General features: G+C 35.6%; 1 protein-coding gene across 1 annotated transcript in view; it reads right to left on the bottom strand.

Moving 5' to 3' along the window:
• Positions 1-26803, bottom strand: part of LIN28B (lin-28 homolog B) — a 137017-nt gene that overhangs the window by 50582 nt on the left and 59632 nt on the right. The window contains exon 2 of the mRNA XM_082475463.1: positions 4922-5106. Coding sequence (XP_082331589.1) covers positions 4922-5106 — 185 coding nt within the window. The remainder of the gene's footprint in view (positions 1-4921; positions 5107-26803) is intronic.

Below are 26803 nucleotides of genomic sequence, written 5' to 3' on the forward strand. Positions count from 1 at the left end.
CAACAATAGATTAAAAGGGTCCTACATCACTATCAAGTGGGATTTATTCCAGAAATACAAGGATGATTCAACATCTGCAAATCAATCAATGTGATATATACCATGTTAACAAAATGAAGGATAAAAACCATGATTATCTCAGTAGATGCAGAAAAAGCATTTGACAAAATTCAACACCTATTCATGGTAAGAACTTTCAATAAAGTAGGTATAGAGAATGTACCTCAACATAATAAGGGCCATATATGACACAGCTAACATCATACAATGGTGAGAAGCCGAAAGCTTTCCTCTAAGATCAGGAACAACACAAAAACACCCATTCTTGCCACCTGATTCACATAGTACCAGAAGTCCTAGACAGAACAGTTAACATAAGAAAAAGAAAGAAAAGCATTCCAAATTGGAAAGAAAAAATAAAATTGTCTCTACTTGCAGATAACATGGTATTGCACATAGAAACCTCCAAAGACTACACCAAAACACTGTTAGAACTAAAAAATGAATTAAATAAATTTGCAGGATAAAAACTCAATATACAAAAATCAGTTAATTTTTATATACTAACAACTAGCTATCAAAAAGGAAAATTAAGAAAACAACCCCATTTACAATTGCATGAAAAAGAATGAAAATCCCTAGGAATAAGTGTAACCAAAGAGGTGAAATATCTATACACTAAAAACTACATGACACTGATGAAAGAAAATGAATAATTAAAAAAAAAATTGAATAAAACACAAATAAATGGAAAGATTTCTGTGCTCATGGATTAGAAGAATTAATACTATTAAGAAGTCCAAAAAAAAAAAAAAAAAGAAGTCCATATCACCCAAAGTGATCTACAGATTCAATGCAATCCTTACTAAAGTTACAATGGAATTTTGCACAGAAATAGTACAAACAACCCTAAAATTTGTATGGAACCACAAAAGACCCAGAATAGCCAAAACAATCTTGAGAAAGTACAAAAATCTGGAGGTGTCACACTCCCTGATTTCAAACTGCATTACAAAGCAATAGTACTCAAGCAGTACTCAAGCATTTGTCATAAAAACAGAAACATAGATTATGGAACAAAACAGAGAGCTAAGAAATAAACCCACACATATGTGGTCAATTAATTTACAACAAAGGGACCACAAATATACAATGCAGAAAGGATAGTCTCTTCAATAAATGGTGTTGGGAAAACTGGAGAGTCACATGCAAAGGACTGAAACTGCACTACTACCTTACACCATACAGGAAAACCAATTCAAAAGAGATTGGAAACTTGAACATAAGACCTGAAATACAAAACTCCTAGCAGGAAATATAAGCCTTAAGCTCTTTGACAACGGTCTTGTCAATGATTTCTTATATTTGACACCAAAAGCAAAGGCAACAAAAGCAAAAAACAAATGGAACTGTATCAAACTAAAAAGCTTCTGCACAGCAAAGGAAACAATTAACAAAAAAGGCAACCTATAGAGTGGGAGAAAATATTTGCAAATCATCTATCTGATAAGGGGTTAATATCCAAAGAATATAAAGGATTCATACCAGTCAAAAGCAAACAAGCAATCCAATTTAAAAATGGGCAGAGGCCATTTACAATCACATCAAAAAGAATAAAGTACCTAAGCATAAATCTAACTAAGGAGGTAAAAGATCTGTAATCAGAAAACTATAAGACACTGATGAAAGAAACTGAAGAGGATACAAACAGAAAGATATACCATGTTCATGGATTGGAAGAATTAATATTGTTAAAATGACCATAGTACCCAAGACAATCTACAGATTCAATGCAATCTCTATCAAAATGCCAATGGCATTTTTCACAGAACTAGAACAAATAATTTTAAAATCTGTATGGAAACACAGAAGACCCTGAATAACCAAAACAATCTTGAGAAAGAAGAATTGAACTAGAGGAATCATGCTCCCTGACTTCAGACTATACTACAAACCTACCATCAAAAGAGCATGGTACTGGCACAAAAACAGACACCTAGATCAATGGAACAGGATAGAAAGTCCAGAAATAAACCCCCCACAGTCCATTAATCTATGACAAAGGAGGCAAAAATACACAATGGGGGCAAGACAGTCTCTTCAGTAAGAGGTGCTGGGAAAACTGGACAGCAACATGTAAAACAATGAAATTAGAACATTTTCTCACATCATATACAAAAATAAACTCAAAATGCATTAAAGACCTAAATGTAAGACTGGAAGCCATAAAACTCCTAGAAGAAAACATAGGGAGAACACCCTTTGACATTAACTCTAGCAATATTTTTTTGGATCTCTCCCCTAAGGTAAAGGAAACAAAAGCAAAAATAAACAAATGGGACCTAATTAAACTTAAAAGCTTTTGCACAACAAAGGATACCACTGACAAATGAAAAGACAACCTACTGAATGGGAGAAAATATTTGCAAATGATATGATCGAGAAGGTGTCAATATCCAAAATATATAAATAGTTCATACAACTCAATATCAAAACAAACAAACCAACCAAACAACCCCATTAAAAATGAGCAAAATACCTGACTAGACATTTTTCCAAAGAAGACATACAGACTCACCATTGCTAATCATCAGACATGTGCAAATCAAAACCACCACGAGATGTTACCTCACACCTTTGTGGAAACTGTTTAAAGTTTTAAAATATATTACAGATGTATAGCATCTGTATATAGTATTTTACTTAGAGTAATGCCATCGAGGTCCATCCATGTTGCCACAAATGGCAAGATTCCATTCTTTTTTATGGCTGAGTAATAGTCCATTGTGTGTGTGTGTGTGTGTGTGTGTGTGTGTGTGTGTGTGTGTGTGCACGCACGCATATACTTCACAAGCTGAAAAAGATACTTCCTATATATTTGAGACAAAAGATTAACATGGTAAATATACAAAGAGAATGTGAGATAACAGGAAATATATATTGGTCTCTGCCCCTGGTTCCTGGCACAGAGCTCCTAAAACTCTTGTAATTTCCTAAGTGATAAGAACACTAGAAGCACCTCTTTTTCTAATATCAGTCTTTGACCTCTGTTCCTGATACAGGGCTCCTGAAACCCTTGTAATTTCCTGGGTGATAGGAGGGTCTTCTGTTCTAATGAGTTGACACTGGGTGGGCTCCTGGATGGCTCCTGAGTGAGGGCTGATCACTGGAAAGACCAAGCTATGATTAGAAGCTTGGAATTTTCAGCCCCACCCCCAGTTTTCTTGAGAAGGGAAAGGGGTTGAAAATCAAGCCTATGTGATGAAGCCTCTGTAAAATCCCCAAAGTACAAAATGCAGAGGGCTTCCAGGTTGGCAAACATATCCACACTGGGAGGGTGAAGCACTCCAACCCCCTGGGAACAGAAGCTCCTATGCTCGGGACCCTCAAGACCTCACTCTATGTATCTGTTTATCTGGCTGTTCATCTGTATCCTTTATTTGCTGTTATCATAACCTTGATAAACTGGTAAATGTAAGCATTTCCCTGAGTTCTGTGAGCTGCTCTAGCAAACTTAAACAAACCTGAGGAGAGGGTCGTGGAAAACTCTGATTTGTAGCCAACTCAGACAGAAGTTGCAGGTAACCTGGGTTACTTGCAACTGGCATCTGAAATGTGGTGGGACAGTCTTGTGGGACTGAGCCCTTAACCTATGGGACCCGACATTATCTCCAGGTAGACAGTGCCAGAATTGAGTTAAATTGTAGGACACCCAGCTGGCATTGTGGAGAATTGCTTGGTGTGGGGAAAAACCTCCACAAATTTGGTGACCAGAAGTGAAGCAGTCTGTGTAAAAGTAATGGAGACACACAGGAGAGAAACATAATATGGAAGAACTGAGTTTTTCCCAGCATAGGAAAGAGGAAAACTGAGATATTTTTTCTAAAGAGAGAAGTTAGAAATAAACAATAGCAAATGAATATCTCAGTGGAAAAATAAGCAAAGGACAAAGAATCATGCAATTCACAGAAGAAAAAAATAAAAATGAAAATTAACATATAAAAATATATTTAACCTTAGTCAAAGGATCCAAAGAAAAAAAGTAAGCTGCATTTCTTAACCTATGTAATTGGAAAAGATTTAAAAGATGACATTAGTCAATGAGTAGTCTCAATTTTAAAGGGGTTGTACATTGGCCCTAACCATTTCTGAAGAGCAGTTTGGAAATAGATATCAAAATTTTTAAAGTGCATAGTTTTTGATCCAGATTTTTTCAGTACTAGGTATTTATCCCTTATGATATAATCAGACAATTTTTTAAAAAATGTACATATAAGGATTCTTACTATGGTGCTATTGATAAATTTAAAATATTGGAAATAGCCTAAATTTAACAATTAAATTAATTTAACATAGCCTTGTTTAAATTTTGGTACATTCACACAGTGGGAATTTATGCAGGTGCTGAAGACTAACATGGAATGTTCCACCATATACTTCTAAGTGAAAAAAAATGCAAGTTTCAAAAATACTGCATATATATTATGATTCCCACCTGCAGTTAACATTTCCAGTGATTTTTTTATATTTGAATTTTCTGTAGTGAGTTATCTTTTCAAAACAGACAAAATAATAAACGTATTTTCATTTGAAAAAACAGGTGAGGTGTTAAGATGTACAGAAGGGCACCTTTGTCTGTTGGGAACTTCAACTTCCCATTTGTGGTCTCTGAACAGTCTGGCAGAAATAATGGTTGGGAGACTGTCTAGTGCGCAATGCTGAAGGCTCAGTTAAGTATATTCTGCAGAGAGTTCAAATTGCAAGATAGCCTATATTTCTGATAAATTCGATTCAATTACTCAGTGGTTGCATTTTATTTTATTGTGGCTAGATTTAATAACATAATAAAAATATAAATTAAAATTTTAGAAATCTTTTCCAAATACAATGAACTCACAGGCTAACAAGGTAAAATGATTACCTGTCTCCCTTTGGTTTTCTTTTCTGTAGTGTCTTCCCTTTGGGTCTTCTTTCACTTCCTAAGCAGGGGCTCCCACCAGGTCCTGTTACCCGTATTGATTCAAGGCCTTTGGAAGATTTTTTAAATGTGAACTCCACTGGTTCTCCTTCTTTTAGGCTTCTAAATCCTTCCATGAATAATTTGCTCTGAGAAGAGCAGGGGAGGGAGGGAGAGAGAAAGAGAGATCATGATTATTAATGTTTTATAAATTATCTCTGTGATTTTAAGATTAACACAGCAAGATATCCCCAGTTATTCATTGCTAAGTATAAAATCTTTTTTTTTTAAAGTTCAGTGAAAGGCATACCATTTAAAAGTTTCCTGTTGTAATGCTGGCAGTGGGAGAATAAACTAATACCGTTTTTAAAGGAATTTGGCAATACTTACAAAAATTTTAATGTGTGTATTTTTTGACCCAGCAATTCCACTTCAAGGACTCTCCTATAGACATACTCACACAAAGGTCCCTCCACCCCCATCACACACAAAAACCTATATCAAAATTCACTACGGCACTGCTGCCTGGTAGAAAATTACAGCTACCCTAAGGTCCATCAATGGGAAACTGATGAAATAAATGATAGTAGAAGTATATAATGTAACACTATTGAGCCATTAAAAGATCTATATGTATTAATGTGGGGAAGATAAACATGTAATACTGATGAGTAAAAAAAGTAAGGGTAAAGAACAGTGTGTCTACCATAACACCATCTATGTAGAGAAGTGTTTAAAAGATACAAGTTTACTTATGTAGCAATGGGGTCTGGAACAATCGACAGCAAATCATGAACAGTCATTTTTCTCTAGTCCTTTTTTGGGAAAGTGGGGAAGCTTTTGGGTACACACATTATTGTACTGTTTGAGCTTTTTATAATTTGAAAGATACTTGGTTTTTACCAAAAAAAAAAAAAAAAAAAGTTTCCTGATTGGAAAAGTGTAACTTTGGTTACAAATAATTGGCTCTTTCAATCTAACTCTTCATCAAAGTCAATGTGCCAATTCAAACTATATTAAAATAAGTAAATCATTCTAATTTTATTTATTTCTTCAAATCCCCTTGTGTACATCTTACAGATCTAATTTTGAGTACCATGTAGTTCTTCAAGACTTTTCTGAATTTGGGGGCAAAAGGAAGCAAATCTGAATACAGCAGGTAGGAGACCCTGGTTCAAGTCCAGTTCTTTAAGAAAACAGGCATGCAACTTTGAATGACTCATTTCTCTCTTTTCTGTTTAATCTGTTAAATTAAGGAATTTGAGTTTCCCCTCATGTGTTCAGAGGAACAATGGTCCTGAAAAAGATTCCATGAAAAAAGGATCTGGTGGTCAAATAAGTTTGTGAATTGCTACACCTAGTTTCTTCTTAGTTGGATCATATTAGCATATTAAAGTCTCTGAGATTTCATACCCTCCCCAAACTCCACTGAAATAAAAATCTTGTTTAACTGTGTTTAACTCAGGAATTTCCCAACCTAATTGATCCCAGAGACCTTTTTTTATAACTACAGATGACTAACATACTTAGGGAAATGCTGGACCAGAAAAATCTCCACCCTTCCCAAGTCCATGACTCTAAAGTCAGGTAAAATAATTACATATAACCAAATAATTACATGGAAAAGATAAAAACAACACTTCAAATTTCAATGCAAAAGGAGACTCTTCATTATGAAAGTAATACGGCACATGAAAACAGGGGTTTTAACCAGTTTCTAGTGCAGGTCGTCTGACACTGAGAAAGCCTGCACGTGGAAGTGTAATTTGGCAGCACCTTTTCTGCTCTCTGATGCTGTGTAGGAATTAGAAGAAAAAAAAATCACAACTGCCTACATGCTGTAAAATTTTTTTTTAATTATTGTTTTTAAAGCTTTATATAATATTTCCAAATCTTCTATTTTTTTCTCCTAAGCTCTCTCCTCACTAATTATAAACAGTCCTTTGCTTTCATTTCCTTTCTTACTCCCCACTCTAAAAAGTGCAGATTATCAAATCAGATGAAGTGGCGCATAGGGTCAACTACTGCAATTAAGAGAAGGGAGGGATAGCAGTTTTAATTAGAGCTATCATATGTTCATGCTTTGTTTCTATAATCAAAATTCTGTCACTTATTTCCTCATAGTTCCTAGTGTATTGGCACACTTAATTTGATTTCATTTTCCATTATTACAATTTTTGGTAGGTATCATTTGTAAGTGAACTGCATTTCCGAATCTAAAGTAAAATCCTGCTCTTAACTAACTTCTGGCTATTCTTCACGATATTCTGAAAGAATACTTTTTTCCCCCATTCTATCATATACTCCCCTCCTTCCCCAAATGAGTACATAAGGCAATTTAGATTCACAATAATTGACAATAATAATAATGATATCCGTAAGAAACTATAATGGCTTTGCAAGAAAAGGACAAGAATTCGCAGAGAATACTCTATCTTTGCTATTACACCAAAATTGCTGCTACATAAGTGGGAAAGATTTGTTAAAGGTGGGGAATTAGCTTATTTTATTTCTTCACAAAAATCAACTTCTCCCCTTGCCTTGGCAATTTTTATTAAAGGTGCCTCCATTTTTCCAGTCATACTGGTTTCAATCCTTAGTTTTACCCAACCATTTATTGAATCATGCGCATTCTTACTTTCATCTGCCCCAACCATTTCATTGGATTGCCACTGCCCTACTTCTGGTCCTAACTACCTCCTACCTGGATGAGTGTAATAGTTTCTTCATTATTATTTCAGCAACAAGTCTCCTCCCTACTCCTTAGCATCTGCCACACCTGCATATCTTCTCTGAATAAATCTTAGCCTGTTGGTCTCCTGTCTCAAAAATCTACAATACTTCCCTTAAATTGTAGGTAAGACCACTCATAATGTTACCTCTAGGTATATTTTCCACTTCCTTTCCCATTACTCCAATAAAGCTGGCTGACTTGTACTTCCCTAAGCACATTTCATGTTTTCTCATCTCTGTACTCCAACTTAGGCTGGTGGGGATGCATTATTCTCTTAGTCATAGCTGTCTATCAAAATCTTACTCAAGATTCAAGGCATAATTCATATGATCCTTTTTGCAATCATCCTCAATTGCCAAAGTTGGAAATTCTCTCCTCTTTCACTTAATTGATTCTTCTATATAGTTTTTATAATACACTGCTGTGTAATGCAGATATTTGTGTATGCCTTACTTTTATTTGCTCTTTTGGATTTCTCTTCTCCTGAAGGTCAGGGACTGTGACATATATCTTAGTATTTCCCAGAGGACTTAGCCTAATGCCTGCAAACAACTATCATTCAATAAGTACTTAAAAGAATCATAGATTTAGCATCAGTAAGATCATTAATCATTATTTAGTCCAACTCTCACTTGAAAAAAAAAGGTGGACTGAACTCTAAGGGGTTAAGTGAATTGCTCATGCCAAGTCAAATTTCCCAGCTCCTACTTCTGCTACATAAAATAACTTCTTTTAGTGTCAAGGTGACACTGTGCATGATACCTTTGGAATAAAATGCTGATAGGATTATAATGGTTCATGGTAATAACATTATTCTCTGACTACATTCAGAAGTTAATATGGATCTATTTTTCTTGTTCTTCCTTCTTCCAATATTCTCTAATCACTCTCGTTGATATGCCTCACAATTCATGATGTTCTGCCTATGAGAACCAAGAATGCAGATTTATGTAGATTTTTGCTCAATCTACGTGTAAGACTTTCATAAGGCGAGACATTTGGTGTTTGGGCTTACACTGTCATCTGCAACATTTGTTTGGACAAAATAGACGTTTATCTTCTACAGGAAAGACTCGCAATTATTGAATGAATAAATGAACAAAGGAATGACCAAATGATTGTAGAAGCATTTAGAAGCTGCTGACATGCCTGCTAAGATATCAGGCACTTACAAAGGGGACAGGCCAATTTAGAATGTGCACATATTAACTCATCTAACACCTTTAATTTGTGTTCCTCTTCCTCCAACCAAATAAGGTTCCCCTTTCTCCCACTTCCCTTTATTCCAAAATTTAAAATTCATTTCTGAAAAAATTTATTACAGAATTATAAAAATACTGACTCTCAATTTCCTTGTTATATCCTTTTCCTCCTCCCAATCATTTTTTTAAAGAGGAGAACATTGTTCTCATAAATCCTCCATCATTTTATTTATTTATTTATTTATTTTGGCTGCACCACGCAGCATGTGGGATCTTAGCTCCCCGTCCAGGGATCGAACCTGCGCTCCCTGCAGTGGGAGCTCAGAGTCTTAACCACTGGACTGCCAGGGAAGTCCCACCTCCCAATCATTTTTAAATGACTTTCAAAGAATGACAGGAACATGGAGTCAAATGACAGTGGTCCAAATACTAAACTTCATTTGCCAAGTATTCTACCCAAGGTTCCAATTAGTAATGAGATTACTTATCTCTTTTGGTGCATGTTTTTTCTCTCCAACTAGATTTGGAAAGGAATAAAGTGTTGCTACAGTTTTATACTTGATTCTCCTTAGAAGTAAGAGTATATTTTCTTCTCTAGGAAACATAAGCTGACTTCCAATTTAAGATAGCAGGCTGAATAAACATGTCTCATGTTACTCTTTAAAAGGCATCAAAACTACAATAAAATAATAAAAAGAAATAAATTCACAATAAGGAAGAGAATAAGAGGGGTGCCATCAAGAGAAAGGAGACTTAAAGAAATTTCTGGAAGTTAGAAAGACTGATGACTGGTCAACTGAGTTGAAGGAGCCATACCCTAGGAAAACTAATAAAAGGAGCTGCAGAAGTAGGAACCAGCATTCCTAACAGAACTCAGAGAGACTGTGCTGAGACACTACATGCACAACGAAAACAGAAGGATTAATGGAAAGTTTGTATATGGACTAGATGCCCGTTTCATTTTCCCACCCCTATTCCCACCTACACATGTGAAAACAGGCAAACAATACCCCAATGCAAATAATGTGAGGCCCTTCTCTTAAGAGACTGAAGGAAGTATCTAGACAACTTGTGAAAAATTGGATCCTACACAAAAACCTCTATTCATTCTGACAATTAGGAAGCCACAGGTGCAAGAGCTGTCTCCCTACCCACTCAACCTTAAATCATTCCTATCCGTCATTCTTACCCCTCATTCATATATCTGAAGGGTCAACCAAGAATCACAAAACACACAGCATAATGAAGAAAAGCCAAGAAAAACGAGGGAACAAAATAAATTTTATCCACCACCTAATTAATATCTCCACAGATATTTGAGACAATATAATATCAATAAAACAAGAACAAAAACAATCAGAATTTTAACAATACTCTCAGACAATTAAAAAAAATTGAGTTGGAAATAAAAGTTTAGAAAATCTCTAGGCACATAGGATAAACGGATCCCCTCAAATGAAATATACCCAAACCTTGGATTAGAGGTCCTGGGAAAGAAAATACAGAAGATGGAAGAGATAAATTATTAAATGAATAGTATGAGAAAATTTCCCAGAGCTAAAGGGAATGCCAAGGAGAGGCCTATACTGGGTGAAGCATATTTTATGGAATACATATTACGGAAGCTTTTACACATGAGGTACATTTCTCCTTGCATGAAGAGTGAGATTTCAATGGAGAGTGAAAACAGTAATCCAAACTGAGCTAATGGTTTAACCTTATGCTTGTACAGCAGGATACTTAGCAGATATTTTGGGAAGGGAAGAAGCTTACTTTAAGTATATTAGTGTGAAGAGGGTGACCATAAATGAGACTGGAAAATGCAAGTCAGAGCCAGAAAATGGAAATTATTTATTGACATCCTAAGCATTTTATTCTGTATAAAATAAACACCTACTGACACGTTTTGCTTTCATAAGTTGCAAGATCAAATCTGTGTTTTAAAAAAATATCACTTTTTTGGCAATACCATGGATGTGTGGAGACATGAGGATTGTATGTCTGTTACAGGGGATGCCTGTTACAAGGTAACTGTCATAGTCTTAGCAAGAGGTGGTTACAAATAAACTAAAAATGAAAGGAGGAACTGGTTTTGCAAAATACATTCTGAGCCATACATATCACCTGCTATAAATTATTACTTGCCCCATGGAACACTTTATAGGTAAATGGATACTGATGTTGTACAAACATCTTTGCAAGACTGCTCCAAGTGCTTCATCACAGAAGAGATTATCTAACACTGTCGGCTGGAAGACAACAACTCTAAAAATCAAAATCTGGCATTTTTTTTAACCACCACTCCTTGAACAGGCCAACTGATACCTTTTTTTTTTTTTTAAACATCTTTATAGGTGTATAATTGCTTTACAATGGTGTGTTAGTTTCTGCTGTATAACAAAGTGAATCAGCTATACATATACATATATCCCCATAACTCCTCCCTCTTGCGTCTCCCTCCCACCCTCCCTATCCCACCCCTCTAGGTGGTCACAAAGCACTGAGCTGATCTCCCTGTGCTATGTGGCTGCTTCCCACTAGCAATCTATTTTACATTTGGTAGTGTATATATGTCCATGCCACTCTCTCACTTCGTCCCAGCTTACCCTTCCCCCTCCCCGTGTCCTCAGGTCCATTCTCTACATCTGCGTCTTTATTCCTATCCTACCCCTAAGGTTCTTCGGAACCTTTTTCTTTTTTAGATTCCATATATATGTGTTAGCATACGGTATTTGTTTTTCTCTTTCTGACTTACTTCACTCTGTATGACAGACTCTAACTCCATCCACCTCACTACAAATAACTCAATTTTGTTTCTTTTTATGGCTGAGTAATATTTCATTGTATACATGTGCCACATCTTCTTTATCCATTCATCTGTCGATGGACACTTAGGTTGCTTCCATGTCCTGGCTACTGTAAATAGTGCTGCAATGAACACTGTGGTACATGTCTCTTTTTGAATTATGGTTTTCTCAGGGTATATGCCCAGTAGTGGGATTGCTGGGTCGTATGGTAGTTCTATTTTTAGTTTTTTAAGGAACCTCCATATTGTTCTCCATAGTGGCTGTATCAATTTACATTCCCACCAACGGTGCAAGAGGGTTCCCTTTTCTCCACACTTATTGTCTGTAGATTTTTTGATGATGGCTATTCTGACCGGTGTGAGGTGATACCTCATTGTAGTTTTGATTTGCATTTCTCTAATGATTAGTGATGTTGAGCATCCTTTAATGTGTTTGTTGGCAATCTGTATATCTTCTTTGGAGAAATGTCTTCTTAGGTCTTCTGCCCATTTTTGGATTGGGTTGTTTGTTTTTTTGATATTGAGCTGCATGAGCTGCTTGTATATTTTGGAGATTAATCCTTTGTCAGTTGCTTCATTTGCAAATATTTTCTCCCATTCTGAGGGTTGTCATTTTGTCTTGTTTATGGTTTCCTTTGCTATGCAAAAGCTTTTAAGTTTCATTAGGTCCCATTTGTTTATTTTTGTTTGATACCTTCTTGATAGTTGACTTACTCTAATGATAACAATAGACTTAAGTGATTCACTTCAATGTTAGGCAGAATAATAAGAATATAATTAAAATTAAGTTGTAGAAGAATTTCAGTCCAATAAAGCTGGGTGATACAGATATGTTAGAAAAAAAAATTCTGGAGTATCAGATAACATTAGGAGGCTAAAGAGCTGAAAATTCAAATATATTCTGTTTCTTTTCAATATTTTAACATATTTTTCTGAGGCAAAGACTTTTTTTTCTAAGGTATCAGTGGAAAAATATACAATGAGTGAAGGGCAGTTAATTATTACACAATATGCAGCAGAGATATTACATAATATGCATGAATAACGGTTAAGACTCTTAAGGACTATATGCTTTTTTTAAAAAATAAATTTATTTATTTATTTATTTATTTATTTTTGGCTGCGTTGGGTCTTCGTTGCTGCGAGCAGGGGCTACTCTTCGTTGCAGTGAGCAGGCTTCTCATTGCGGTGGCTTCTCTTGTTGCGGAACACGGGCTCTAGGCACGCGGGCTTCAGTAGTTGTGGCATGCGGGCTCAGCAGTTGTGGCTCGTGGGCTCTAGAGCGCAGGCTCAGTAATTGTGGCACACAGGCTTAGTTGCTCCACAGCATGTGGGATCTTCCCGGACCAGGGCTCGAACCCGTGTCCCCTGCATTGGCAGGTGGATTCTTAACCAATGCGCCACCAGGGAAGTCCCCAAAGACTATATGCTTTTGATCTACATGTCAAGATACCCCAGGAATCATTAAGCCTGAGGTACGTATAAGAACACAACAAAAACATCACTGGACTAAGTATTAGGAGGTCTGGGACTTAGTCTTGGCTCCAACAACTAATGTGTTACACAACGATGGACAAATTGCTTACAGTTGGGTGGGTCTCCTTCTTTTCTTTCTGTTATAGAACACAAGTCTCTATCCTTTCTTAAAATATGTATTTTTAATTCTATGACTTCACTCTGTCTATGTAGACAGAGATCGAAACGAACGAGTAACTATTTTTCAGTCAATGCTGAAATTTCCCTTTACGCGTTCTCAAGATTTTAGTTCTTACTTAACTCAAATCCCTTAAGAAAATAGAAGCTAAAAGAAATATGGTGGCCTGGTAGAAGTCAATGTTTACTGAGCTTTATGTAAATAGATAAAATCCAGTTTAGCCCCAGTCAAATTACTAAATTTCACATAAATAGCATTAAAAATAATGAGATTTTTATACTTTTCTTGATATTGAAGTAAATCCTAACTAAGTCCCTTCATCTGGCCTGTACTTCAAAACTGAGAAGGGTACACTAAATCTGGCAAAACTGCTGGAATGGTATTTAAAGTGACATAATGGAAAGCAGGCAGGGATTAAAGTTGGATTTGAATACTGGTTTGAATCCTAATCCTACTACTTACAACCTCAAACTGCATGACCAGAGATGTTAAAAAACCCTGTGCTCCAGTTTCCTTATCTATCTACTGGGGATAATAATATCTTCAAGGAATAAAAAACGTCTACTACAGTTATTGCTAGATTCTAAATAATTAATATAAAATGCCTAGAACAGTGCTTAGCAGACTGAATAGCAGCTCAATAAATGGTTTATAGTATTTTTTGTTAAGTATCCAGGTCTGCGTACGGGAGAGAGGTAAGAGAAAACAAACAGGTTCAAGAACCTATTAAAAACAGGCACTGTCTGCACTACAGTAAAACAGCATGGTACTGGCACAAAAACAGACATATGGATCAATGGAACAGAACAGAGAACCCAGAAATAAACCCACATACCTATGGTCAATTAATCTTCGACAAAGGAGGCAAGAATATACAATGGAGAAAAGACAGTCTCTTCAGCAACTGGTGTTGGGAGAGCTGGACAGCCAATGTAAATCAATGAAGTTAGAACACACCCTCACACCATACACAAAAATAAACTCAAAATGGCTTAAAGGCTTAAATATAAGACACGACACCATAAAACTCCTAGAAGAGGACATGGGCAAAACATTCTCTGACATAAATCATACCAATGTTTTCTTAGGTCAGTCTCCCAAGGCAATAAAAATAAAAGCAAAAATAAACAAATGGGATCTAATCAAACTTATTAGCTTTTGCACAGCAAAGGAAACCATAAACAAAATGAAAAGACAACCTACAGACTGGGAAAAAATATTTGCAAACAATGCAACCAACAAGGGCTTAAATTTCCCAAATATACGAATAGCTCATACAACTCTATAACAAAAAAACAAACAACCCAATCAAAAAATGGGCAGAAGACCTAAAGAGATATTTCTCCAAAGAAGACATACAGATGGCCAATAGGCACATGAAAAGATACTCAATATAACTAATTATTAGAGAAGTGCAAATCAAAACTACAATGAGGTACCACCTCACAGCAGTCAGAATGGCCATCATTAAAAAGTCTACAAATAATAAACACTGGAGAGGGTGTGGAGAAAAGGGAACCCTCCTACACTGTTGGTGGGACTGTAAATTGGTGTAGCCACTACGGAAAACAGTATGGAGGTTCCTTAAAGAACTAAAAATAGAGTTGCCATATGACCCATCAATCCCACTCTTGGGTGTATATCTGGAGAAAACTTTAATTCGAAAAGATATGCACCTGCTATGTTCATAGCAGCACTATTTATAATAGCCAAGACATGGGAAGCAACCTAAATGAATGGATAAATAAGATGTGGTATATATATGGAATACTACTCAACCATAAAAAAGAATGAAATAATGCCATTTGCAGCAACATGGATGGACCTAGAGATTAAGAGATTATCATACTAAGTGAAGTGTGTCAGACAAAGATAAATACCATATATCACTTATATGTACAATCTAAAATATGACACAAATGAACCTATCTACGAAACAGAAACAGACTCACAGACATAGAAAACAAAATGATGGTTACCAAAGGGGAAAGGGGTTCAGGGAGGGATAAGTTAGGAGTTTGGGATTAGCAGATACAAATTGCTATATATAAAAAATAGATAAACAACAAGGTCCTACTGTACAGCACAGGGAACTATATTCAATACCTTATAATAAACCATAATGGGAAAAAAAAAACACAGGCACTGTCTGAATGCTTTCATTTGATCCAACCTACCCTTATCCCTGACACCCACTTGGCAAATGTCTGCACATTACTGAGTTTCAGTTTAAACACAATCTCATCTTCAAACTCTTTCATGACATTCTTGAGCAAATACAGGTACTTCTTTTTAATTATATATGGCATACTTCACCATTATAACACCTACCATACTGCATTATCATGTGTCTGTTTTCCTATAAGGCTACAAACTTCCTAAAAAGGAGTACTGTAATTTTTCATTTACATCCCCACACCTAAAACCATCCCTGAAACACAGCGGGTGCTCACTATATACTCAAGGCAGAGGAAGAGAATCAGCGTGGTGGGGAGCAAAGGAAAGAGGGAGGGAGGAAGGAAGGACAAAGTAGTGTGACTTTGTCTCTTTTAGATGAGGACACTGAGAGGTCAAATCTGATGAATGGTAGAGCCAGGACTCAAAGCCAGATCATTTGACACCAAAAGCCCTTGTATATCATGATGCCTAGTGTAACATTCTCCAGAATATTTCAATCGTCCCTCAACACCAAGGTCTCAACATTAGGTTTAGAATCTTGAAGCTGTAGGCCTCTGGCAGACCTCCCTACCCAACTCATGCTCATCTTTTACCCCTTAATTGTTTTGCTTAACTCTTATTAAAAATTTTCTGTAAAACTTCTTAGCTGATACATTGAATTGTAAGTATTCGACCCTTTTATTGTTGGACATCTTATTTTTATTGTGTCCCTTTGAAAATTAGAGGTACTTAATACATGATGGCTAAATTAAAAAATTTTTATATATCCCAATTGAATCTAACCTTCAATGATATTCATGTTTCATCAAATTGAAAGAATTCTACATTTCTTTTATATATTAATAATTATTATATTATATATTATAGTATATATTTAGATTAAGTATATATTATATATTTAGATATAATTATATATACATACAAAAAAACACTTCTTAACAAATGGCACTGGACCAACTGGACAGTCACATGCCAAAAAAAAAAAATTCTACACAGTCCTATACCTTTCACAAAAATTAATTCAACATGAATCACAGACTTAAATTTAAAACACAAAACTATAAAACTCCCAGAAGATACCACAGAAAACCTAATGACCTTAGGAATGATGAAGACTTTTCAAATACAACACCAAAGGCATGACCCATGAAAAAATAACTGACAACCTGGACTTCATTAAAATTAAATACTTCTGCTCTGCAGAAGACAATGTCAAGAATATGAGAAGATAAGTCATAGACTGAGAAAAATATGTGCAAAAGGCACATTTGATAAAGGACTGTTATTCAAATATACAAAGAACTCTTAAAACTCAACAATAAGAAAATGAACAACCTGATTAAAAAATGGGCCAACGATCTAAACAAACATCTCACTAAAAGAAGATATAACGATGGCAAATAAACATATGAAAAGATGCTCCATATCATATGTCATCAGGAAAATGTAAATTAAAATGAAATATGATTATACACCTATTAAAATGGTCAAAATCTGGAACACTGACAACACCAAATGCTGCCAAGGATATTTAGCAACAGGAACTCATTCATTGCTGGTGGGAATGCAAAACTGTGTAATCACTTTGGAAGACAGTTTTGGCAATTACTTAACAATACTAAACATACTCCTACCATACAATCCAGCAATTGCATGTCACTCCTTGGTATTTACTCAGAGAAGCTGAAAACTCATGTCCACACAAAAGCCTGCATACAGATGTTTAGAGCGGCTTTACTCATAACTGTCAAAACTTGGAAGCAACCAAGATGTCCTTCAGTAGGTGAATGGATAAATAAACTGAGGTATATCCGGGCAACAGAATGTTACTCATCACTGAAAAGAAATGGGCTATCAAGCCATGAAAAGACATGGAGGAACCTTAAATGCATATTATTAAGTGAAAGAAACCAATCTGAAGAGGCTACATACTGTCTGATTCCAATTACATAACATTGTGGAAAAGGTAAAACTATGGAAACAGTAAAAAGATCAGTGTTTTCCAGGGGTCTGGGGAAGGGCGGCCGATGAATAGGTAGAACACAGGGGATTTTTAGGGCAGTGAAAATACTCTGTATGATACTATAACAATGATACATATCCTTATTCATTTGACCAAACCCACAGAACATGTAACACCAAGAGTGAATCCTAAGGTAAATTATGGACTTTGGGTGATTATGATGTGTCACTGTAGGTTCAACAACTGTAACAAACGTACCAGTCTGGCAGGAAACGTTGATAATGGGTGAGGCTATGCATGTGTAGGAGCACCAGGTATATGGAAAATTTCTGTACTTTTACCTCAGTTTTGCTGTGAACCGAAAACTGCTTTAAAAAAATAAAGCAGTCTTAAAGGGCATAACTTAAGATGTCATGGAAATAAAAATGATTTTTTAAAAAACATATCTGATTTTACTCAAAGTGTGGTAGGATATTAAGTCTATGTATATTATTGAAAGTTTAAGGATGTACACTGTAAACCGAGACAAGTATTTCTCAACCTGTTTTTCATCATCCCCTCATAAGGAGACTTTTTTTCTTACTTGCCTCCCCCAGGAAACTTTAATAACACTGATATACTGAATATTTACTTATGTACTGTGGCTCTTTACAGGGTCACAGATTACTATAATATCTAGGATGGTTTTTGCCCTTACCCCTAAAACCAATTTTCACATTCTTATGATATCCTCTTTGAGAATGCAAGCCTTAGGGCAACCCCTAAAAATAATACAAAAAGGTATAATTAAAAAGCCAACGGATGATTTAAAATGGAACTTTAAAAATATCATACTAGGACAGAAGAAGGCAGAAATGGAAGAAAATAGGTACCAAAAAAAACAAAAAAACAAAACCAGCTGGATAAACAAAAAACAGCAAAGTGGTAGATCTAAATCAAAGCATATAAATAAATATGTTTTAGTTCTCCAACTAAAACACAAAGATTGATAGAACGGATAAAAAGGCAAGACCTGACTATGTGCTATTTACAAAAGAACCACCTTAATACAAAGACACTTAAAAAAAACTACAGGATGGAAAAGACATAACATGAAAACAGTAAGCAATAAGAAGGCTACGGCTTTGTTAATAATAGTAAAAGTGACTTTAAGACAGAGTACTACCAGAAATAAAGAAGGGCATTTCAAAATGAAATAAAATACAACAATCATAAATATCTATGTACCCGGTAACAGAGCTCTGAAATGCATAAATCAAACACTGACAGAATTAGAAAGAGAAATAGACAAAATCCAATCATAGTTGGAGGTTTTTTAATATGCTACTCCCAGCAGTTGATAAAACTAGAAAAAAAAAATCACTCAGGACAAAAAGAAAATCTTAAAACACACAATTAACCACTTTGCCCTAATAGATATAGATATAGGTATGGATATACAGCTATAAATAGATACAGATCTCACACACACATATATAAACTACACCCATCAACTGCAAGATACAATTCTTTGCAATTCCACAAGGCCCATTCACCAAAATAGACCATAAGGAGGGCCATAAAAAAACAGTCTCAATACACTTTAGATGATCTTACAGAGTATAGTCTCAGGTCAAAACAGAATTAAAACAGAAAACAATACTAATTAAGAAATAGAAAGGTAAATAAATGTAAATATTTGTAAGTAAACAAGATCTTTTTGATTAACTTGATAGATTAAAGAAATCACAAAAAATTTGAAAAATGTTTTATATGAATGATAATGAAAAATATAACATACCAAAATTTGTGGAATGTGGTTAAAACCATCCATAAAGAAAAACCTACAGATGTAAATGCTTATATTAGAAATAAAAGAGGTCGCAAATCAGTGTCATAGGGTTTCACCTTAAGAAGTGAGAAGAAAAAAGAAAATCCAAAGTTAGTAAATGGAAAAAATAATAAGAGCATAATTCAATAAAATAGGGAAAAATAGAAAAAACTAAGAAACCCAAAAGTCAGGGCTTTCAACAAAACTGATAAGCCCCTAGGTAGACTAATAAGAAAAATAAGAACACAAATTACCCAAAGCAGGAACCAAAGAGGGTCTAGCAACCTTACATTGAAAGGCTAATAAAGGAATATTATGAATAAATATTGCCAATAAAATTGATGACCTAGGAGAAATGGACAATTCTTTGAAAAATAGGACTTAACAATCAAAAGAGAAAATAATAACTGAAAATAAAATTCAGCAAAAACTCTCAACAAACTAGGAACAGAAGGAAACATCCCAGTCTACTAAACGACATGTATGGAAAAGCTAAAGCCAGGGACTTCCCTGGCAGTCCAGTAGTTAAGACTCTGGGCTGCCAGTGCCAGGGGCATGGGTTTGATCCCTGGTTGGGGAACTAAAATCCCACATGCCACATGGCACAGCCAAAAAATAAAAATAAATAAAGTGAGTGAGTGTTAGTTTAAAAGAAAAAACAAAACAAACAAAAAAAACCTAAAGCTAAATCAAACTTAATAATGAAGTATTAAATACTTTCCTCCTCAGATTGGGAATAAGCAAGGATGTTCATTCTCATCATCTCTATTCAACATTGTGCTGGAGGTTCTAGCCACTGCAATTAGGGGGTGGGGGATGGGAGACAGAAATATATTTGGTCTTCATCCCAGTTTCTGACACAGAGCTCCTAAAACCCTTGGAATTTCCTTAAGGTGTCTTTTGTTATACTGATAAGGTGACTTTGGTATAGCATCCTAGGAGGGAGGCTGGTTGCCAGGGAAAGCAACCTTGTGATTAGAGGGTTGGAACTTTCACTCCCCACCCCTCTCATCAACCTCTGGGGATGGCAGAAGGGCTAGAGGTTGAGTTCAATTGCCAATGGCCAATGGTTTAATCAGTCATGCCTTTGTATTGAGCCTCCATAAAAACCAAAAGGTTGGGTTCTGATAGTTTCTGGTTTGGTGAACATGTGGAGGTGCTAGAAGAGTGGTGTGCCTAAAGAAGGCAGGGAAGATCTGTCCCTCTTCCCACATACTTTGCCCTATGAGTCTCTTCCATCTACTTGTTCCTTAGTGATATCCTTTTATATTAAAACAGTAATTTAGTAAGTAAAATATTTCTCTGAGCTCTGTGAGCTGCTCTAGCAAATCAAGCAAAACCAGGGTGGGGGGTCATAGGAGCATCTAATCTTTTTTTTTTTTTTTTAATTTATTTTTGTTTGTGTTGGGTCTTCGTTGCTGTGTGCGGGCTTTCTCTAGTTGTGGCGAGTGGGGGCTACTCTTTGTTGCAGTGCACAGGCTTCTCATTGCGGTGGCTTCTCACTGCGGTGGCTTCTCTTGTTGCGGAGCATGGGCTCTTGGTATGCAGGCTTCAGTAGTTGTGGGTTGTGGGCTCTAGAGAGCAGGCTCAGTAGTTGTGGTGCATAGGCTTAGTTGCTCCGCGGCATGTGGGATCTTCCTGGACCAGGGCTCGAACCTGTGTCCCCTGCACTGGCAGGTGGATTGTTAACCACTGTGCCACCAGGGAAGTCCAGGAGCCTCTAATCTAACAGTCATTCAGTCAGAAGCACAGGTGACAAGGTTGAACTGGCATCTGAAGGAGGGGTGCAGTCTTGTGCACCCCTGCCTTTTACCTGGGACATGATGCTATCTCCAGGTAGACAGTGCCTTTTACCTGGGACATGATGCTATCTCCAGGTAGACAGTGTCAAAATTGAGTTGAATGTAGTACACCTAGCTGGTGTCACAGAATTGCTTGGTGGTATGGTCAAAAAAATCCACAGATTTGAACTGGAGTCAGAATCTTATGGAAGAGTTAGAACTCTCATAAATTGTTGGTAGGAGTATAAAATGGCAGATCTACTTTGGAAAAAGTTCTGCAATTTCTAATAGACTTAAATATATACCTGTCATACAGCCCAGTATTTCACTCTTAGGTATTTACCCAAGAGAAATGAAAACAGATGTCCACCCAAAGACTTGTATGCAAATCTTTACAAGACTTTGGATAACAGGTTTATCCATAACAGTTAAAACCCAGGAACAGGGTAGATATCCTTCAATAAAAGAACAGGTAAATAAATTGTGCTATGTACATACAACAGAACAATACTGAGAAATAAAAAGGAATGAATTACTGGTATATATATCACAATACCTGTCAAGAACTGTAAAGGGTCTTTGATCTTCCCTCAAATGCAAGCTAAAAAATGAGCCTGCTAAAATTTCAAAGATGCTGGTAGAAGGCACAGTACTACAGATTCTGAGACAAAGGACAGTTTATTATTCAGAGCAATAGTAGTAACCAGAGTATCAGCTTCTTTATGCTGGTTGTACAAGCCCCAATTCCCACAGGGTGATGTGAAGAAGGTCAAATAAAACTTATACACAGTGGGTTGCATTATAAGAGAGGAACACTGACCTTAGGGAACCTGAATTTTTATAATGGGCAGTAAGCATTGCCCTTTACACTGGAAGGAAACACTGTCTCTATGTTCCAAAGCTGTTTGCTATATAAATATCCTTGAAAATATAGCCTAGAACAAAGGAGAGTCAGTGCCTCACGCATAAAACATGCAGCAATCTGGGAGACCCAGGGAAAATTGTCTCCCAACAATACTGAGTGAAAGCAGCTCTATACAAAAAGAGTACAAAATTGACTAGGAAGGACATAAGGGATCCTTCTGGAGTAATGATAATGTTCAGTGTTTTAAGAGTGGCTAAGGCAGGTTACAAAAGTGTAGTCATTTGTCAAAGTCATTGAACTGTGCACTTACAGTTCATGCATTTCATTGTGTATCAATTTTACCTCAAAAAAGATACCGAACTCTAGTTAATGATAAACATGCTGAAGGATTTAGGGGGGAGTGCACTGATGTCTGCAACTTCTTTTGAAATGCATTAAAAAGAAAGATTAATGGATCCACATTAACAGATATACAGTTAGGTGAAAAAACAAGTACAGGAAAATGTTAACTATACAATCTAGATGTTGCATATAATGGTTTACTGTTAAAATTATTTCAACTTCTTTATATGTTCCAAATTTTTCATTTAAAAATTTATAAAAAATACACCTTTGATAAAGAGATACTTTGAGTGATATATTGCCATACTTAAAAAAAATTTAAGTATTAAGTTGAAATTAAAGTTATCATTATATTTATAAAGTATTTAATAAGACCAGATTGTATATGGCACTATATTGGACATTACCAACAAATTTTAGAAAATTAAATATTCTAGTGACTTAAACAATCTGACATTTTATATTACTTATATAATTGGAAAAGGGGAGAAGGTGGATGGTTGGGAGAAAGAGCTAGAGATGAATAAGAAATAATGAATACAAACATGAATGGAACTGAGAATACATGAATATAAGAACTTTGGAATGAATTTGGAGAATTATTTTCAGACTCTAAATTCTGGGCTGCTGGGCTGCTGCCTGAATTTGAAAGGCAGCAGGAAGGTGATTTAGACAACAGCACAGGAGAGCAAAGATCTTGAACCTAAAGAGAATAACTGATAGAGGGATCCTGCTCTCCATTTTAGCATGTTTTCTGAGAGGAATTACACTTGATCCTTTCCTGCAAGGCAGTTTCTGCCCTCTGCATGGAGCTAATTCGGCTCTAAGAACAACAGTATGCTATTCACCCTATATTACAATGATCGTTGATGGGGATGGGTAACAGAGATGAATCAATGAGAAGGGCATCCACTTTCCCTTTAGAGCTAAGGAAAAAATGAGGAACGTCTCAAGCTGCAGAGATGATGACAAAAACTCCAAACTTACCTTTTTTGGGTTTATCCAATGCAGAAAAAAATCAGTATCTCAGCTTTCCACAACTCCCCTCGCTCACACCCATTTGAGGCCCTTTGAAAGAATGACTCTTATACCTTGCTACTTAAAAAACTTGCTACTTAAGAAATGCTTCAGTGATTCTACAATAATTGATCTGAATTCCTATTTTTAAATATGCTTTTAAGTACCTTAAGATCTGTAACATACAACAATCATGAGACACAAAATTAAGTCAGTAGAATGCCTAACATGTTACTCGGTACCACGAGGTTTACACATTTTTTTTTTTTTTTGGTTCAGATTTCAGAAGTTTCAACTGGTATCTTTCAGTGCATATATTAAAACTTGCGCTTTTAATTTAAAATAGTACAGCCCTCCATTGCTCTTTCATTAAAGCTTCTGGCTTGTTCAAGGCCACTCACAAAAAAATCAAACAAGTGCAGTTACTACTAGAGCACATGTGATATACACAAATGTGGCAAGACCCAGGCAGACAATATAACTGTCAGCTGTTTATTAACAAGGGAACACATAAAATGCTTTGTTATAATATCTTAAGAGTTCCTCTTAGCTGAATATCAATGTGTGTGTAATGTGAAAATAACTACTTTTAAAGCTAAAAAGAATTCTCTATTTCTTGCCTAAAAGTAGGACATTTAAAAATAAATGTGTTGAAAAAGAATATATATATATATATCTGAATCACTCTGCTGTACACCTGAAACTAACATAACACTGTAAATCAACTATACTTGAATAAAAAATAATAATTAAAAAAATGTGTAGAGTCTTTAGACTCAAGGTAAAACAAGTTCCATTATGCTAATAACAAATTGTTCTACTGTTTCCACTATGTGAAGAGTGCCCAAAACTTTCATATAAAATCATCATTCAAAGGCAAGCAAATATTATAACATTACTTGGTGCTGGGGTACTCCTTTTTGAAAATAAAACTTGTTTATACATGTATTTCAAATAATGAAATTGAGCAAAGTGTTTGTATGGTCACTGTCAAGATACAATGTCATTTTCAAATACAGAATGAAAATAAAGCTATTTATTTTTAGAGTAAACTGAACAACTTAGTGGTTTGGAAAACAAAATTATATCATTTAAAAAAACTACTAAATTGAATATTTGGGGAAAACAGTCATGGACAGAGAAAAAGCTTACTGATTTAGCAATGTGGTGTTACAATGTCACTGGGCTTACAAAGATAACATCAGCAAAAAAAATTAAAACAAAGTTTGAAATAAAGCGCAAAATAAAATAAATGTGAGTGAAATTTTATCTGGCTGAAAGGTATTAAGATATTTGAGGTATTTTTTATATGACAACATAGAGTAACTTATAATTTTTAAGAAGATATGTTTTAAAATATACATGTTTATTTTCAACCAAGAAAGACCATTTAAGTTAACTGAGGAATCGTGGTTGTTTAAAAATTTAAAACCTCCCCATTGGACATTTATAATTCAAGAATCAAAGCAGTTGCTAAATATTGCCAGTGATTCAAGACAGAAACAAAAATGTCCTACAATTCTGTCAAGCTTCTGAATCTGTTTCTTTTTTGAAAGAAATAAACTGCTACTGAGGAAAATAGCTCCCATCTTTGACAGAATATTAGTGGTTTTATTTTTACTACATTTATTGAACACAGTAATTTTCAAGAAGTTGTCAGGGGTGAGTGGCAGTTCTTAACTCATATACCCATAGACTTTGAAGCTGGAAAAGAACTTAAGACATCTCACTCTTGAAAGATACATCTATTGCAAAATCCATTAAAATAGCAAGAGCATAAAGAAATTACAGAATATGCATAAGTGGAGTACCATTGTGGTAGCTATTACAGCTGTTACAAACATTCTGGTTGCTCACTCCCTCAGGGCAAATGGTAGGCTTGCACTTCACCACTTTTTAAATTAGGCATGGTCATGTGACCTGCTTTGGTCAGTGAAATGTGAGAAGTGGCTTACATACCTCTGGGTAGAAGTTATAAGAGCTAGTGCCCAATCTGCTGTATTACCTATAACTGCCTCAGCAATAAGAGAAGGAAGTTTCATGATAGAGTCTCCATTAGCCTGAGTCCTGAAGTGAGGACCATGAGTACAGGGTCCTGGAGATCACATTGTACATGTGAGAGAGATAAAACTTTAATTGTGTATACCACTGAAAATCTGAGGTTGTTTGTTACCAAAACATAATTTAGACTCTCCTGCATGGTACAGAAAAAGGAATCTAGAAGTGAGTTGTGGCCATACCCAAAACCTAAAATATCTGCCATTATCTTATGGGCCGGCAAGCGGGAGACTAAATTATACTAGAAGGCAATCCATGCTATGTGGTGTCAAAGCATTTAGTAAAATTGTCCCATAACAAAACATCTTGGTCACTCTTAAGAATGGAGAGCCAAGAATCACCTTTCTTTCAACATGGGAAAAGGAGCCAACATAAGCAAATAGAAAAAAAAAAAAAAAAAAAGAGTCTGGAGTAAATAGAACAAGTAGGGAGAATAAAGCTTAAAAAATTGCAATTAACATCCTCAGATAGATAAAAGATTATATTGCATAAATGAAACAAGTCAGGGTTCTCCTGAAAACAAGAAAGAGCTCTTGAAAATTGAATATATGATTAGAGGCACTGAAAATTCAACAGAAGTGTCAGAAAACTGATTAAGTACTCCAAAAGGGCACAAAGACAAAAATGATGAACAACAGAGTGAAAAGTTTAAAATACAGCATCCTCTCATAGGAGTTAGAAAAAGAAAAAGCAAGGAGGCAAAGGACTTTGAGAATAGTTCCAATAACAGAAAGACATAAGTTTTCATACTGAAAGGATCAAGTCATGTAAAAAATTAATTAAAAAACCTGGCACATCACTGTGAAACCTCAGAACAACCCAGGTTGGTGGGAGGGGAGTGACTTAAAAGCTTCTAGGGAGAAAGAAAAGAAAGGTGGAGTCTTATAAAAAGGAGTAAGAATGAGAATGGCATCTGACTTTTCAACAGCAACAACAGACACTAGAAGATGAGAGAAAAATATTTTCAAATGTGAGGGGAAAATATTTCCATATAAATTCTATACCTAGCCAAACTAACAGACACATGGAGTCTTGAAAACGTACTTCCTTAGTACTCTTTCTTAGGAAGAAGTTTATGGATGTGTTCCATCCAAACATGGAATAAAAACCAAGAAATATGAAGACATGAGATCCAGAAATAGTAAAGAGGCAAAAAAGTTCCCAGAATGAGAGTTAAAAAAAGCATGGGACAAGAGCTATTCAGCAGGCCTGAACAGAACAACAGAGTTTAGACTGGAGCAAGAGTGTGGTAAACTCCAGGAGGGATGTTCCAAGAAAGAAGAAATGAAATTGGCAGACGATCTGAGATATTTGAAGCTATGGAGTAGCTTTCCCGTTCTGTTGAATACTTTGGAGACATAGTAATGGTACATATATAATAAATTAAGAAAAAGAAAAAAGCAATTATTAACTCTTAAAAGTTGTTTTTAAAAAGG

Source organism: Balaenoptera physalus, assembly GCF_965194825.1.
Source record: "Balaenoptera physalus genome assembly, chromosome: 9".
Lineage (NCBI taxonomy): Eukaryota > Metazoa > Chordata > Mammalia > Artiodactyla > Balaenopteridae > Balaenoptera > Balaenoptera physalus.